This window comes from Dryobates pubescens, chromosome 4, assembly GCF_014839835.1.
Source record: "Dryobates pubescens isolate bDryPub1 chromosome 4, bDryPub1.pri, whole genome shotgun sequence".
Taxonomy (NCBI): domain Eukaryota; kingdom Metazoa; phylum Chordata; class Aves; order Piciformes; family Picidae; genus Dryobates; species Dryobates pubescens.
Genome location: NC_071615.1, coordinates 1661514 through 1676857, shown reverse-complemented (window position 1 = coordinate 1676857; position 15344 = coordinate 1661514). Strand labels below are relative to the sequence as shown.

At 58.4% G+C, this 15344-nt stretch overlaps 1 protein-coding gene across 1 annotated transcript in view; it reads left to right on the top strand.

The window, feature by feature from the left end:
• The window catches only part of SLC5A10 (solute carrier family 5 member 10), a 43276-nt gene that overhangs the window by 24240 nt on the left and 3692 nt on the right, over positions 1-15344 (top strand). Inside the window, 1 exon segment of the mRNA XM_054180230.1 lies at positions 14780-14887. Within this exon segment, the coding sequence (XP_054036205.1) occupies positions 14780-14887 (108 nt within the window).

Genomic DNA, 15344 nt, shown 5'->3' with positions numbered 1-15344 from the left:
CACACAAAGGGCTGTGGCGGTGTCCAGGATGCACACCAGTCACTGGGCACCATGTGCACCCAAGGCTGAGCCCTCTGCCCATCACCACGCTGGGCATCCCCAGCTCGCAGCTCTCCCAGGGCCTCAGCCTTGCACCCTGGGAGTGGGGAGAGGCTGGAGCCAAAGCTCTGCAGACAGCAGCCGTGGGTTTTTCTCAGGTAACACCCAGGGGAACAAAGTTCCCCAGAAGCAAGGTGCAGGCTCCTCTCCCTCCCTCCTTGCTCGCTGCCGTTCAGTCAGATCTGTTTGTTTGATCTCTCCCAAGAGGAGCAGGCAGCAGGCAAGATCCCAGTGCCATGGCTGCCTGCCCAGCCTGGCACGGGCTGAATCAGTGCCCAGGCACTTGCCCTTGCTCAACCCAGCGACCTCCTTGCCCAAGCTGGGTTGCTCACTGTGGAGGCACCAAGATAACAAAGGGCATTTCGTTAGCACCTCCTGCCTCACCAAGCAGCTCCCAGACACTGCCCTGCTTTCCTCACAGCCCTGTGCCAGCAAATCCCTGCCAGCCCTGTCCTGAGCTGCACCAGTGGCCAGCAGGTCAAGGGAGGTGATGCTGCCTCTCTGCTCTGCTCTTCTGAGACCCCACCTGCAGTAATCCATCCAGCCTGGCAGTCCCCAAGGACATGGATCTGTTGGAGAAGGTCTGGAGCAAGCCACAAAGTGGATCAGAGGGCTTGAGCACCTCTCCTACAGGGACAGGCTGAGGGACTGGGGCTGTTCAGCTCAGAGAATAGAAAGCTCCAGGGACATCTTATAGCAGCCTTCCAGCATCTGAAGGTAGCCTACAGGAAAGCTGGGGAGGGACTTTTTGCAAGGGCCTTTGGTGCTAGGGCAAGGGGCAATGGTTTGGAACTAGGGCAGGGCAGGTTTGGATTGGACATTAGGAAGTTATTCTTTACTGTGAGGGTAGTGAGAGACTGGCACAGGCTCCCCAGAGCAGCTGTGGACAGCTCATCCCTGGAAGTGTTGAAAACCAGGCAGGATGAGCCCTGGAGCAACCCGGGCTGGTGGGAGGTGGCCCTGCCCGTGGCTGGGGGGGTTGGAACTCGGTGATCTTAAAACCATTCTATGACTCTTTAAGGTCCCTTCCACCTCCAGCCACGCTATGAAACCGGCTGCAGGATGCAGCCAATCCCAGCTTCCAGGCACCTGCCGAGCTTTGCAGATGTTCTCCTCCTGCTTTTCCAGCCCTGCCGCCGGGCTGCAGCTGCTGCGCGGCAGCGCCGGTGCGCCTCAGCTCCGGCTGCTCCGGCCCCGCAGCGGCAGCGCTCTGCGGCAGCTCAGGCTCTCCAGGCAGCTTGGACGCGGCTGAGCAGCTCGGCTCAGGCTGTTTTAATTGCTGTGAGCAACAGTTAAGGGGAGCTGGAGGGCTTGGTGACTGGGGAAGGGACAAGTCCTGGCTGGTTCCTGCTTCCAGCTCCCTGGGATGATGGAGTTCCCTGAGAGCCCTCCCCGGGTTGTGTCCCAGCCCTTCCAGCTCAGCATGAGGCTGCTGCGGCTGCTGCTCAGCCAGGGGTTTGCCCTCACCGTAAGCAAATGTGGTGAGCTTGCCTGGGCACAGACCTCCCTGCCGGGCATTTGGCAGCCAGAGCGTGGGGCTGGGTGACGTCAGGAGCAGAAACAGCACTTTGGTGCCAGGCAAGAGGCAAGGCCGAGGCACTGGAGGCTGGGGGTGAGGTGAGGCTGGGGGTTAGGTGAGGCTGGGGGTGAGGTGAGGCTGGGACAGGGCTGTCTGCAAACCCGGGGGGACTCTGCTGGGAGCTCCAGTGCCTCTGGTGCTGGGGATGGGAATGTTGTGCCCAGTGAAGAGCCCAGGGCTCTGCCCTGTGGCTGCAGTGAAGGTTCCTGCTCCTGATGCTGGTCCTGAGGAGGTGGTGGGGTCGCCGTCGCTGGGGTGTTCAGGGCGAGGCTTGACAGGATGCTTGGTGCCATGGTTTAGTTGATTGGGTGGTGTTGGATGATAGGTTGGACACGATGATCTTGAAGGACTCTTCCAACCTGGTCTGGTCTATTCTATTCTATATAACCCCCACCACCCTCTCCTCTTCTCCATCATCTTCCTCTGCCTTTGCAACAGCACCATGCTGGGTGCCTTTCTCTGCATGCACAGGGATGTGTGAGGGGGTTGGGGCACCTCAGGCCCCCATGCTGCCAGGCACCCCCTGTGCTGCTCTAGCTTCCCTTGGTTTGAAGAGGATTCATGCCCAGGAGCATGTGCAGCATGCCCAGGGCTGGGTGAACTTGGTGTGTGTGGGCAGATTGGTCCCACTGCTGTGTGCCTGCTGAGGGTGCCCTTGGCAGCTGCCAGGGCTGTGGGCAGCCTGGGTGCCTCCCTGCTCTGCTCCTGGCCCCATGCTGGGGTGGAGGCTCCAGAAAAGGGGAAAATCAAGTTTCTAATTCCAGCCTCTGGCTTGCAGGAAAGCCCCAAAGCAAGAGAACCAGCTGGGGGTTGCTCCTGCTGCTCCTGCCCCTGGGCTAGGAGCAGGCATGGGGCTGGTGACAGCATGGATCCAGCCCTGGCAGAGCATCTGCCTCTCAAACCTTCCTCCTTGCTGGCTTGTTCCCCAGGAGGAGCTGAGCCCTGGGCCTTGCAGTGACATGCTTGTGGTCGTGTGCAGGTCCCCTGCCCCAAAGGCAGCTCTGGCTAGGTAGCAGCCCCCCAGCCTCCCCACATCCAGCTGGGTGGAAACTCATCCCCACCTCTCATCCATTCCCTCCATCCTGCTGCTCCTCATTTTGGGCATCATCTTCAGCTTTGGCTATGGGGGAAAAAGGACTAAACTCTTCTGGCACTGGCCAAAGTTTTGGGGGTTGTGATCCCCCCAGGGAGGAGGGAGCAGGGCTGAGAGCTCTGGAACCATCCCAGGTCAGGCTGTGTGGGGCTCTGAGCAGCCTGCTCTGGTTGCAGATGTCCCTGTTGATTGCAGGGGCATTGGACTAGCTGAGGTTTAAAGGTCTCTTTCAGCTGGAAGCAGCTTGTGAAGCTGCACTTACCTCCCTGCACGGGAGGAGGCTTCCCAGCCCCAGAGCCTTCAGGGCCCTCCTTACCTTCAGGTGTCCAGCGTGCATCTGGGCTCGCTCACACATCTGCAGGAAGTGCTTCACGTTGGTCTCATCCAGGATGATGTAGACTCCTACTTTCCTCTTGAAGCCTGCATCCAGGAGGTCCTTGAAGATGTCTACATCTGTAAACATGTCCATGACCACCGCAATAACCTGTGGAGGGGAGAGGAGAGATGAGGCTGGGGAGCACAGCCTGGGGATAGCTCCAAGACAGAGCCTTGGATGACCTCAAAGGTCACTTCCAGCCAAGACAATTCTATGGTTCTGGCTCAGAAGATTGGTGTCCCTTGGCTCTCAGCACTTCCCACAGCCCTGTTGTGAGGAGCACCAGAAGGAGGGAGCCTGTGGAGCAGAGGTGTGTCTGTCTGAGGTCACTCTGCATGAGGTGGTTGCTGTCTCTGTGCTGAAAGACATGCTGTGAAAAATAGCCAGAAGTGACTCTCAGCTTGGCAGAAGGTATGCAGATACTCCTGAGGTGCCTTCAGGAGCTGAGAGGATTTTTAATACCCTCTTAAAAAGGAGGTTGAAGGCAGCTGGGAGTTTGCAGCTCTTGGTGCCTGTGCCCAGCTGCTGCTCCAAGTCCAGGCTGCTACTAGCAGCAGTCTGGTGGGGGTCAGGGTCAGCTCTGCTCTGTGAGGCCAAAGAGAGCACTGAGGACAGGTGGTGTTGCCATCATCAGTCCTGCTGACATCCCTCTCAGTCTTGCTGCCCAGCCCTTGTGTGACCTGGAGCCTGCTGGCTGCTCTGGCTGCTCCCTGCTCCCTCCCAGGCTGTCTGAGCGTGGAGCAGGGCTGGAAGGTGGTGCCAGCAGCCCATGCTGTGACAGTGAGGCTTTGGCTCTTTGCTAGCTGGAGCTGCCTGTGCACCCAGGGCACTTGTGCTGGGATTCTGCTGGGGTGGCTGCCTCAGCACCAAAGTTCATTCCACATGCTCCTGGATTTTTCCTTTCAGGAGGTGGCATCCATCTCCTGCTGCCCAGAGAGGCTGTGCAGGGCCCATTCAGGGCCTTCAAGGTCAGCTTGGATGGGACTTTGGGCAGCCTGCTCCAGGGGAAGGTGTCCCTGGCCACAGCAGGGGGGTTGAAGCTGGATGATCTTGAAGATCCCTCCCAGCCCACTGGTGTCCTCATTTCTGTGGCTGTTCCTGAAGCTGTCCTGGGCAGGTGAGTGCCCTCAGCTCTCCACCCACCCAGGAGGACTCTCCTGGTTGTGGCATGAGGCAGGGCTGGGAAGGACACCAGCATGGGAGGGTGCAGGCCTTGGGGTGACACAGGGAGACCCCAGGATGCTCTTCCCTCAAGAGCAAAGGAGTGGTGCCAGGGGTTGGACCACTCAGGCATGTCCAGTTCGGGGCTCTCAAAGCACCAAGCTGCCCTTTAATTAGGTTTGTGCCACAGGAGGTGCAGAGCTCTAATTAAGAAGAGGATGGTGCATTATGACACTGCTGGCTCTTCCTTTTCTGCAGGCAGTGAGGTGAGGAGCAAGGCTGCATGGGGAGCCCCAGCTGACCCCAGCCCTGGCCACACACCAGTGTTCAGGGAGGTGCCAGTGAGCAGAGCAAGAGGGGACATTGCAGCTCTGCCACTCGATTGAACTCTCAGTTATCTTCACCTCAGAGCCCCTCAAGAGGCTTTGCCAGGACAGGAGAAATCCTCATGTGCCTGTGCTGCACTGGTTTGCACCTCCTCCTTGTCCTGATGGGGAAACTGAGGCAGAAACCTGGGTGCCTGCTTTGCATGGGCTGCCCAGCCAGGGCTGCACTTGTCTCACCACCCATGCCAGGTGGGACAGCTTCAAAGCTGCTCCTGAAGCTCATCAGGGCTTGGCTGCTCCAGTTCCAGCAAGGGACTGAGGAGGAGCTGTGCTGTCTGCTGCCAGTCCTGGGTGAGGGGCACATGAATCCAGCTGGCACCTCCCAGGCTCCAGGAGGCAGGTTTGCTGGCAGACCCTTTGCTCCCACCTCTGCCAGCAACGCTCCCCAGGGCCACGCTCCTGGCACTCTGTGCTCTGTGTTTTCTCCAGGGGAGGTGGAGAGCTTACAAAATGAGGGTCAGAATACCACTGACCTTCAGCTGGGGAGGAAAAGAGCATCTTTCCTGCTGCAGTCCTGGCATTCCCAAAGCCTTGGCTGGCTGCTAGAGCTCTGATGAGAGTTAGGGGGTTTGCAGGAGCAGGGGCAGGACAGGCTGGCATCCCCCACCCCCAGCACTGCTCACACCAGGATGGTGAGCAGGAGGCACTCTGCAGGCAGTGTGCCAGGGCAGGCAGCCCCACTCCCACATCTTCAGCCCCATCCCTCCTGCTCAGCTGGTGCATCCTGTTGCTGCTCCACAGTTCTGCTCCTCTCCCCACTGCCTCTTGCCTGCAGGACAGGCTTGGCCTCCGTTTGCCACCAGGATCCCACAGCAGTGTGCCAACCTGCTGCCCTGGCACAACAGGGGTCAGGAGAGTGAAGATGGTGCTGGCTGGCAGTGCTCCCAAAGTGGTGACTGTCCAGGATGAAACCTGCTGCTGGGTTGCCTGTGCTGGATCCCCAGCTGGGTCTATGCCAAACCCAGGGTTTGATCTGGAAAGAATGGAGGTCTCTCTGCTCTGGAGAAGTGAAGTCCTGCTGCTCTTGGCTTCCTCCCTCAGGGAATGGAAGTGTCTGAAGCAAACTGTATTGTCCTGTTGTGGGGAGCGAGCGTGGAGCCCTTGTCCCCTCGAGTGCCACCTGATGCTGGGGACAAGCCACAGATCTTCCACAAGCCCCTTTGCTGCTGCATCATCTCTGGGAGCATCACCATCCTCTTCTTGCTTGTCTGGAAGAGAAGAGCAGCCCCAAATCTGCAGCCAGCTGGTCCCAGCACCCAGCTGGGTGATGCTTTTCTTCCCAGGGTCCCAGCAGCTGCCAGTTGGGCACAGCAGAGGTGCAGGTGCCAGATCCCAGCACCCCGAGGAGCAGCCAGTGTCACATCCCCTGGCACTCTGGGATCCTTCAGGACAGCTTTGGTGAGCACAGAAACTGCAGGATCAAGTTTTATAGAGGAAGCTACAGCTCTTTATTAGCTGGCTGTGAATCACCAGGTACTGATTTTTTTGGGGCACCCCACGTGAGCAGCTAATAAATCCGGGAGGCACGAAGGCACAATTAGAGGAAGCGTGTGGGGACGAGGGAGAGGTGGGACAAGCAAGGTGAATAATTGCCCTCCCCTCTCGACCCTTTCATCCAGGAATGGCAGAAGGGTTTGTAAACAGTAATTAATAGAAGCCTCCCAACCTTTGCTGGAAGTTGCTCAAGGTAATTATATCACCACAAGCCCAGCATGGAACCTCAAGTGCAGAGAGGAGGTCAGATGTGCTGCTGTCTCTGGCGGCTTTTGACCGAGGTCAGTGTTTTCAGCTTGCTCTGGTTTCTAGAGCCAAAATGGAGAGGAGGAGGAGAGGAGAAGGAGCAGAGTCTTCCTCACTGCCCATCCTGTCAGCTTAGCAGCCCAAGGGGGTTGACACCAGGGGAGAGGTGGCCATGCCATGGTTGGACCTGGTGAGGGTCTCCAGGGTGGTGCACCATGTTCTTGATCACTGCTCAGTGACCATGCAGATGGGATTTGCTGGGAAAGGTCCTGCTTCTCTTCTCTCCCAGCAAGAGGAGAGGATGTCTCCTGTTCCAGCTCAGCTGGGTCTGCCTCTCTGCAGAGCAAAGAACTCTGAGCTCTGCAGTGCTTGGCCTCGCTCCTGCAAGTGAGTAGCTTCACCTACACCATCGAAGGGGCCTCACAGCTCAGCCCTTGGCTTCCTCACCAAAGCTCTGAGCTGCTGTGAGCCTTCCCAAGGGCAGCAGGGCTCATGTGGCCTCTGAACTTTCCTCAGCCAGGCTGTCAGGAGAACTTTGCTCTTCTGCAGCACGTGGTGGTGTTTGGTGTTCAGCACCTGAGAGCATTTTGGACCAAGAGTCTTTGATGGTGGCTGGAGCGAGGATCATCCTTTGGGGTGCAGTACAGGAGCTCTCCCACTCTGTGCTCCTCTGCAGGTGGATGAAGAGCATGGCCACTGCCTGCTGGGATGGGACAGCTTGCCAGGGATCTCCACAGGGACACACAGGAAGGACATGTGGCCAGCCTGCATGATACCTGATGGGGTGCCAGCCAGACCATCCCTCCATCCATTTTTGGCTTCCTCAACCAAACCCTTTCACCTCTGAGCTGCCATGAAGAACTTAAACCTTGGCTGATAGCCTCAGGTGTAGAGGAAGGTGGAAGATGGTCAAGCCCAGTGGCCACCTATGCTAAGGTGCACAGCAGTGGCTTCAGCTGCAGTAACTATGAGGTGGTGGAAGACCTCTGGAAGAGCTCCACTTGAGAGATCCTGTAGCTCCTGCCATTCCCAGACCCTGCAGCACTGAAGCATGCACCCACATCTGCATTTCCTGGGATGCCATGAGCTCCAAGCAGGCTCCTACACATCAGCAGTGGTCTCACTGTGGCTCATCCTACCATCAGGGAGCATCTGGAGCGGGAGGCAGAGCCCAGCTCTGCTCATGGAACATCAAGGTACCGATGAGAAGCATGGCATCATCATCTGTGGCCACATCCCCATGGCCTGGAGAAGCTCCAAGAAGAGGTGGAGAGGGTGCAGGCAGCAGGGACTGGCAGCTACCTGACTCAACCACCTGGCTCTGCTGAGCAGGAGGAGGGTGCTAGGATGACTCAGGAGATGCTGTTTGCATGGGGCCAGGCGGGAAGCGGTGAGTAGGCAAAGGCAGGCAGGAGCTGCGAGCCCAGGTCAGACACAAGGATCAGACACTGTTTGGAGTGGGGAAGTTCTCCCCTCCTCCATCCCATGGCCCTTCCCTCTGCCCTCCCTGCAAAGCCCTTCAGTGGGAAAAATCTTGTGGGTAAGGACAGGCCACCTCAAGTTCTGCAAGGCTCCCATTGTGCTGGGTGATGTTTTCCTGCCTGAGCTGAGGCTTTTCATGCCCAAAGCCTCCTGTCCTCTGGTCCTGGGGAGGCTCTGAGGGCTGTGTGCCACCAGGGTTTCCTCCCTCCTGCCAGGATCTGTGCACCCCAGACACTAGCATGGGGATCTCAGGGGTCAGGTGGACCTTATGCATCCTAGGCAGTCTCACCCTGCTGCATAGCTCCTCATTTTCCTTCTGGAGCATCCTGAGGGTTGAGATGTTCCTCCCTCGAAGCTGGATTTCTCCAGAGAGTGGAAGCACAGAGCTGAGAAGGTTTCAAAGCATCATGAAACTAGCAGGTACTGACCCCTGCTGCACATCCCAGCTGGGGCTGAGTCCCTGTGTCACCAGCAACCTCTGCCCAGCACTGCTGGCCTCTGCTGCATGCCATCACTCCCTCCTTCCCTCCTGCCCATGGTGCCAGCCTGACCTCATCGCTCACGCACCCCAACTCCCTGCACCTTGGTTTGGTGCCACAGGGAGGACAAGTCCCAACCCAAATCCCTTCAGCATCTGCCCAGCCTTGTCCTGCACATCAGCTCATCACTCTCCTCTGGAAGCCAGGATAAGCTTTACGAGGCCAGGATAAGCTGGAGCCCTGCAGCAACCTCAGGCCCAACTCGACCCTCTCCTACGTCAGCACCAGGCCAGGCTTGGGCTGCCTTGCCCCAGGGCTCAGTTTGGCTCCTCTGGATCCTGCATGTTGCCACTTGCAGCCACTCAGGGCTCTGGGAATGAGGATGGCAGGGTGCCTGGGACTGTGGGCTCACAGCTGCCAGCCAGCTCAAGCCATTTTCCACCCCAGTGGTTTTCCCCACAGCCCCATGGGGGCCCTGGTTCCACCGTGGTGCCGAATGGCTCTTGTGGAGGGCTGGAGCAGGCTCACAGCATCCTCAGCAAGACCTGGAACCTAGGTACTGATTACACTCCATGAGCATGAAGAAACCCAAGCACTTGACCCAGCCAAAGCCTTTCCTTGAGCAGAGCTTCCCCCAGCTGGGGATTTCCTGGCCGAGCAGGACTTTAGGATGTGTCCTCGGCAGGACAGCCCGGGGCAAATCCTGTCCCATCCCTGCTGGCACAACTCACCTTCTGAGCCTGGCAGATCATCTTCCTCACCACCTCCTTGATGTGCACTTGTCCCTCGATGGGGGGCTGCATGTAGACCGTGGCCCTGGTGACCCCGCGGTAGGCAATGGTCTCGGGCCAGCCGAGGTCCAGCTGGGGGATGGAGCGGTCGGACCTCTGGGGCCAGTACTCCAGGGAAGGGGCCACATCCTGCTCGTCCCCTTGGCTGTTGTGATCGCCCTCGCTCTCCCCGGTGCTGCTGCCGTGCCGCGGGATGTACTCGGAGCCAGGGTCGTAGGTTTCCAGCGTGTCCAGGATCTTCTTCAGCTCCAGCTCGGAGAGGAAGTCTCTGATGTTCTCCTTCTTCAGGACTTCGTAGAAGGCGTCGCGGCCGCGGGAGGCCAGCGCCTCCAGGGCCAGGCGTTGCTCTTCGCTGTAGAAGAACTCAGGCTTGGACTCGCTGGACCTCCAGTTGACGTGGCTGTCATCCAGGCACTGCACCTGGGAGAAAGCCATGGTGGCCGCACACTCCCCGGTGCCTCCTCGGCAGGGGACTCTGTACCCTCAGCGAGCGCCGGATGTTGACAATCAATCAGGGGCTGTTGACTGCCCGGTCCTTAAGCAGACGGTTTGGCTTTGCTTCGCCCTCCCTGGCTCGATGCGCTGCTCCCTTCTCCTGCCACGCTGGAGCTCTTCTCCACCGGGAAGGAGGATTTGGTTTCGTGCTCGCTCCTGGCTCTGCACAGCAAGACGGCTCCGGGAGAGGGAATCCTGGAGCTTCCCGCAGCCGCGGCTGTGCAGCAGGGCAGAGATGGCCCCGGGAAGGTCCTTCACCTCCCTGTCCACATCCTCTGCTCCCCCAAGACAACGATAGCACCGGGTGGAAGAAAGAGCGGAAAACAAACGGATAAACCCCAGCTTAATGAAGGGCAGAGAACGGCAGGATCGCTCGTCCCAGCCCAGGTCCGTGGCGGTCGCCCTGGAGCGCTGGGTCAGCCAGTGGGTTCCGTGGCTCCCAACGTGTCCCTCAGCCTGCTGCGCATCGCCTCGCCCGGCTGGTTCGAGGATTTGGGGCTCCTGCCAGCGTGCAGCGCCGGGGCTGGACAGGTAACAGCAAGAAGTGAAAAGAGGAAAAGCAAAAGAGTGATTCATCACTCCGCCCTGCCCCACCTGCAGTCACATGCTGCCTTCACACATTCCCAGCCCAGCTCCACGTTAACTCTTTCAGCCGAGCTTGTCCTCACACTTTCACCTGGGATCGAGTCCCTCCCCCGGGGGCCGTGCGGGCGCTCGGTGGGTGGCTGGGGAGGGCTTTGGGTGTTCGTCTAACAGGAAAAAGAGCTCTCCCCCGAGAGCTCTCCCCGGCCCGCTGCTGAGTCGGTGTTTTCCAGGAGGGCAGCTCTGCTGTGGGGTTAACCCCTCACGGGCTGAGGGCAAGGACCCCCAGGCTGGGGCTTGGAGCCCGGCTGGGTCCTGGTGGGCAGCACCAGGTTGCCACAAGGATTGCAGGCTGCACTGGGAGAGACTTAAACTGAACATTAGGAAGAGTTTCTTGACGGAGAGGTTGCTCACACCCTGCAGTAGGCTTCCTGGAGGGGCGGTTGATGCCCCAAACCAGTTGAAGAGGCCTTTGGACAGTGGTGTGAATGACACGGTTTAACTTTTGGTCAGCCTTGAAGTGGTCAGGAAGTGGAAATAGATGATCATTATAGGGGCCTTCCAACTGAAAGCTCCCTCCTCTCCCTCCTCTCCCTCCTCTCCCTCCTCTCCCTCCTCTCCCTCCTCTCCCTCCTCTCCCTCCTCTCCCTCCTCTCCCTCCTCTCCCTCCTCTCCCTCCTCTCCCTCCTCTCCCTCCTCTCCCTCCTCTCCCTCCTCTCCACCTCCTCCTCTGCTTTGGCACAAGACTTGCAGCATGCACATGGTGCTAGACCTCACTAAGCCATTGTGTTAATAAGAGGGAGATGGGTAAAAAGCCCTCACTGGATTCATCAGATGGTTCTCCCAAGCCAAAAATGTGAAGGTTTTTTTGCCTGGGAACTCAGATCAAGATGAATTTCAGGACTTGGAGTCAGCTTTCTTGCACGGATGCATGAAAGGGAAGCGCCAGGGGCTGCGTCTCGCTCCCTGGCGTTGGTGCAGCTCATCTGGATATGCAGCAGTGTAAATGAAAGCCCCACTTGAGTCAGGCTCCTGAGGCAAAGCCACCTGTCTGCCAGGCTGCTTGGCCATCAAAGTGCTCCTCTCTGCAGGTATGGTGGCCACGCAGCTTCCCAGCTGGCTGCAAAGCCCTGAGCCCAGGGAGGACTCAGAAATGTGCAGGAAGGGGAGGAGAGGTCTTGTGAGGAGTGACTGAGGAGCTGGAGTTATTCAGCCTGGAGGAGGTGGAAGGGAGACCTTCTGGCTCTCTCTACAGCTCCCTGCAAGGAAGTTGGAGCCAGGTGGGGGTTGGTCTCTTCTCCAAAGTAGCTAACAGTAGGAGGAGAGGAAATGGCCTTGAGCTGCAGCAGGAGAGGTTGAAGTTGGAGATTAGGAAAAATGTCTTTGCTGCAAGAGTGGTTAGGGATTAGAACAGGCTGCCCAGGGAAGTGGTGGAGTTCCCATCCCTGGAGGTGTTCAGAAAACATGTGGCCATGGCTCTTTGAGAGCTTTAGAGGGTTTAGAGGGCACAATGGTGTTGGGTTGGTGGTTGGACTGGGTGATCTTAGAGGTCTTTCCCAACTTTAATGCTTCTGTAACACTCCAGCAGGGCTGTGGCAGGTTGAGGTGACAGTAATGGGGAGTTGGTGGCTTTTCTTTCCTCACAGTGGAGTAGAAGTGTTGATGTGAGTGCACAATGAAGGCTGGTTAAAATCAGCCCCCATGCCCACCCCCAGCTGCACACTCCTGTGCCAGTTTGTGCCCAGCTCTGGTCTGTCCCATGCAGGAGGTGACAATGGTGCCAGGGGAAACGTGAAGAGGACTGAAACATTCAGCTCCCACCAAATGCCAGCTCAGGAGGTGTTTCAGGTGGAGCTGATGACTTTCTGGAGCCCTTTCTGTCTTGTGGGCTTCCCGTGGTGGGATGTCAGCTCCACACCACAGCCTGAGCAGGGGCAGGGGGCTGGAGGCCAGGGTGGTGCTCTGGGTGAAACCCCAGCCCCAATGAGCAAGCTGTGGTGACCTCCAGGGCTTCATGCCCAGCTGTTGTCCCCAATTTGGGTGCCCCAGCTCTGGTAGGTCAGGAGCAGTGCGTTGTGCATGGGTGTGCGTGGCGTGGCTGGAGCGTGCTGCGGTTGGACCCACCTCATCCTCTGCTGCCTGCCCTGGTTCTGTTTTCATTGTGCAAGGAGATTTATGGTGTCCTCAGCAGGGTGTGTGTGTGCTCATGATTTATTAGATGGTGGCATAAAGGCAGCATCTCAGCCTGTGACGTCCTGGCTCCTCCAGCCAGGAGCAATTGGGAGCAATTGGCACAGCAGAACTTCACCTCTGAGCCTTGGGGGTGGGGGGAAGGGGCCTGGGTCCCCCATCCCCAGGCCACGTGGTGAATTTAGCACCTGAACTGCAGGGAAAGGTCTCCATGGCCAAACAAGTTGATAGCCAACACCATGGATGTCCCTGCTTGGCCACCCCGGGCTGATCCAGCCGGAAAGACAGCATGCAGCAGAGACAGCCCTGCTGCTGCAGCCAGCACTGGGGCAAGCTCCTCCTGCCTGCAGAGGGAAGCATTAATTACAAGCTCCTAATTAATTTCCCATCTCTAGCAGAGGGTTTAATGACAAAGCAAGGTAGTGGGGTAGAGTGCTGGGCTCTGCTCCCAGCTTGAGAGTTTCAGTTGCTTTGTCAGGCTTGGCTCCTGCTTCCTGCTTCCCACCAAAGGGTTGGGTGGCAGAGCTGAGCCCTGGAGTGGGAGTTTTGGCCAGGATATGACACCCAGACACTGCTTTGCCCTCTGGAGCATCTTCCACCCACCAGCCACCAGGCATTTGCATGGAGCCATGCCCAACCTGATGTTTTAGGGAGGAAGAAACCAAGGCAGGGAGCAGTGATGGCAGCTTTACTCACAGCTGCTGGAGGACAGTCACCAAAATCTCAGTGCTGAGTCTAACCCTGGGGAAAGGTGGCTCAGGATGAGCTTTTTTAGCGTCCTTGGGATGTGCTGAGTGTTGCCTATGATTGCCTGCACCTTGCATTGTGCTCCTAAGAGTGTGGCCAGCAGGTCAAGGGAGGATCTCCTTCCCCTTCACTCTGCCCTGGCGAGGCCACAGCTGGAGTGCTGGGTCCAGTTCTGGATTCCCCAGTTCAAGAGGGTCGAGGAAATACTGAAGAGAGTCCAGTGGAGGCTATGAAGATGATTAAAGGACTGAAACATTTGTCTTGTAAGGAAAGGCAGAGAGCCCTGGGGCTGCTGAGCCTGGAGAAGGGCAGCTCCAGAGGGGATCTGAGCAATGCTCAGCAAGAGCTGAAGGGTGGGGGGCAAGAGGATGGAGCCAGATCCTGTTCAGTGGTGCCCAGCACCAGGACAAGGGGCAATGGGCACAAACTGGAACCCAGAAGGTTCCATCTGAACAGGAGGAAAAAATTCTTTGCTGTGAGGGTGCTGGAGGCCTGGAGCAGGCTGCCCAGAGAGGTGGTGGGGTCTCCTTCTGTAGAGACTTTCAAGAGCTGTCTGGATGTGTTCCTGTGTGACCTGCCCTAGGTGAGCCTCCTTTGGCAGGGGGGTTGGGCTGGATGATCTCCAAAGTTCCCTTCCAAACCCCCCCTCCCCCCCATTGTGTGATTCTATTGCATCCCTATCACACCCCCACTGTACCCCACACTCCACTACTGAAAGCCCCAAGGTGCTTCCAGTTGGTCCTTGTCTTCCAGCAGCTGCTACCAGTGGGGACAAAGCCTTCACCCCCCTTTGGCAAGGGGGAAACAGCCCTCAGGAGGACCAGGAGGATGCTCCCAGCCATGTGCAGGGCTCACCTGTGCTGCTGGCTGGGTGGATGCAGCCTGGAGAGCCAGGCAGCCCATCCATATTTATGCCTGATGTTCATTTCCATCCATTTCAATATTTTATGAGCATGAAAAAGAAGAGACAACCCCAAAACCCAAGGCAGGGTTCAGCACTGGCTGAGGCACAGAAGCTGCTGGGCGTTGACCGTCCTGGCGAGCTGCCCGGCCAGCGCGTCCCAGGCGGCTGCTGGGCGCTGCCCATCCGCAGGGTAATTGCTGCAACGGTGCATGAACCCGCCTGGCCCCCTGCCCCCGGGGCTCTCCTGCCTCCAGCCGCAGCCTGGGGTCCTGGTGGGGCCCATCCCCGCTCTGGAGGCCCCCCTCGAGGTGGGTGTAATGCGTGGAAGGCTTCCAGGGGCAGATCCTGCCAGAGCTGGGCTGAGTGCGAGGCAGCAGGGAGCGAGGGTGGTGCTGTTGGGTTGGATCCTGCCCAGGTGGATCTGCATGTGGGATGTTCCTGCTCCCTCCGTGCCTCCACGCTCCCTGCTTCTCCCACTGGTCCTCTGCTAAGGTCTGGGCGTTGTGGCCATAGTGATGGGTCAAGATCTGCCCCAGGAGAAGAGGGTGCAAGGGGAGGGAGCGGGTACTGGGCTGGCTGCCCATGAAGGGTCCTCTCCTGTCACTTACCTCTCTCCTGTCACTTACCTCTCTCCTGTCACTTACCTCTCTCCTGTCACTTACCTCTGTCACCCAGACACCGTGGCCTGTGTGGACCCTGAGGAGTGTGCCCGTGTGTGTGGGGCTGCTGTGGGCTGCTCCAACATCGCCTACCCCAAGCTGGTGGTCGAGCTGATGCCCAGCGGTGAGTGGCTGTGTGGGTGGCAGGGAGCAGCTCCTGCTTCATGGCCCCTGGCTGCAGCCCAGGGGTGCCCATGCAGCCTGCCATGGCTCAGGTGTTGGGGGGTCCCCAGGGATGCTCTGGGTGGGTTCATGCATGGGACAACCTATGTAGGCCGCCCAAGGGTGGCTCTAGAAGTGAGATCAGGGAATGTGGGGAACTCTGGGGCAGTCCCAGTATCCCAGGGTGTCCCCAAGTGCTGTTCTTGCTCCAATGGAGATTCCAGCATGTGCCTGAGGAGGGGGAGGCATTACCCTTAGGTGAAGCACTGGGGCCATGCCATGCCATCCCATCCTATCCCATCCTATCCCATCCCATCCCATCCCATCCCATCCCATCCCATCCCATCCCATCCCATCCCATCCCATCCCATCCCATCCCATCCCCTCCCCTCCAGGTCAGCCTCTCCTTGATGGTCTCT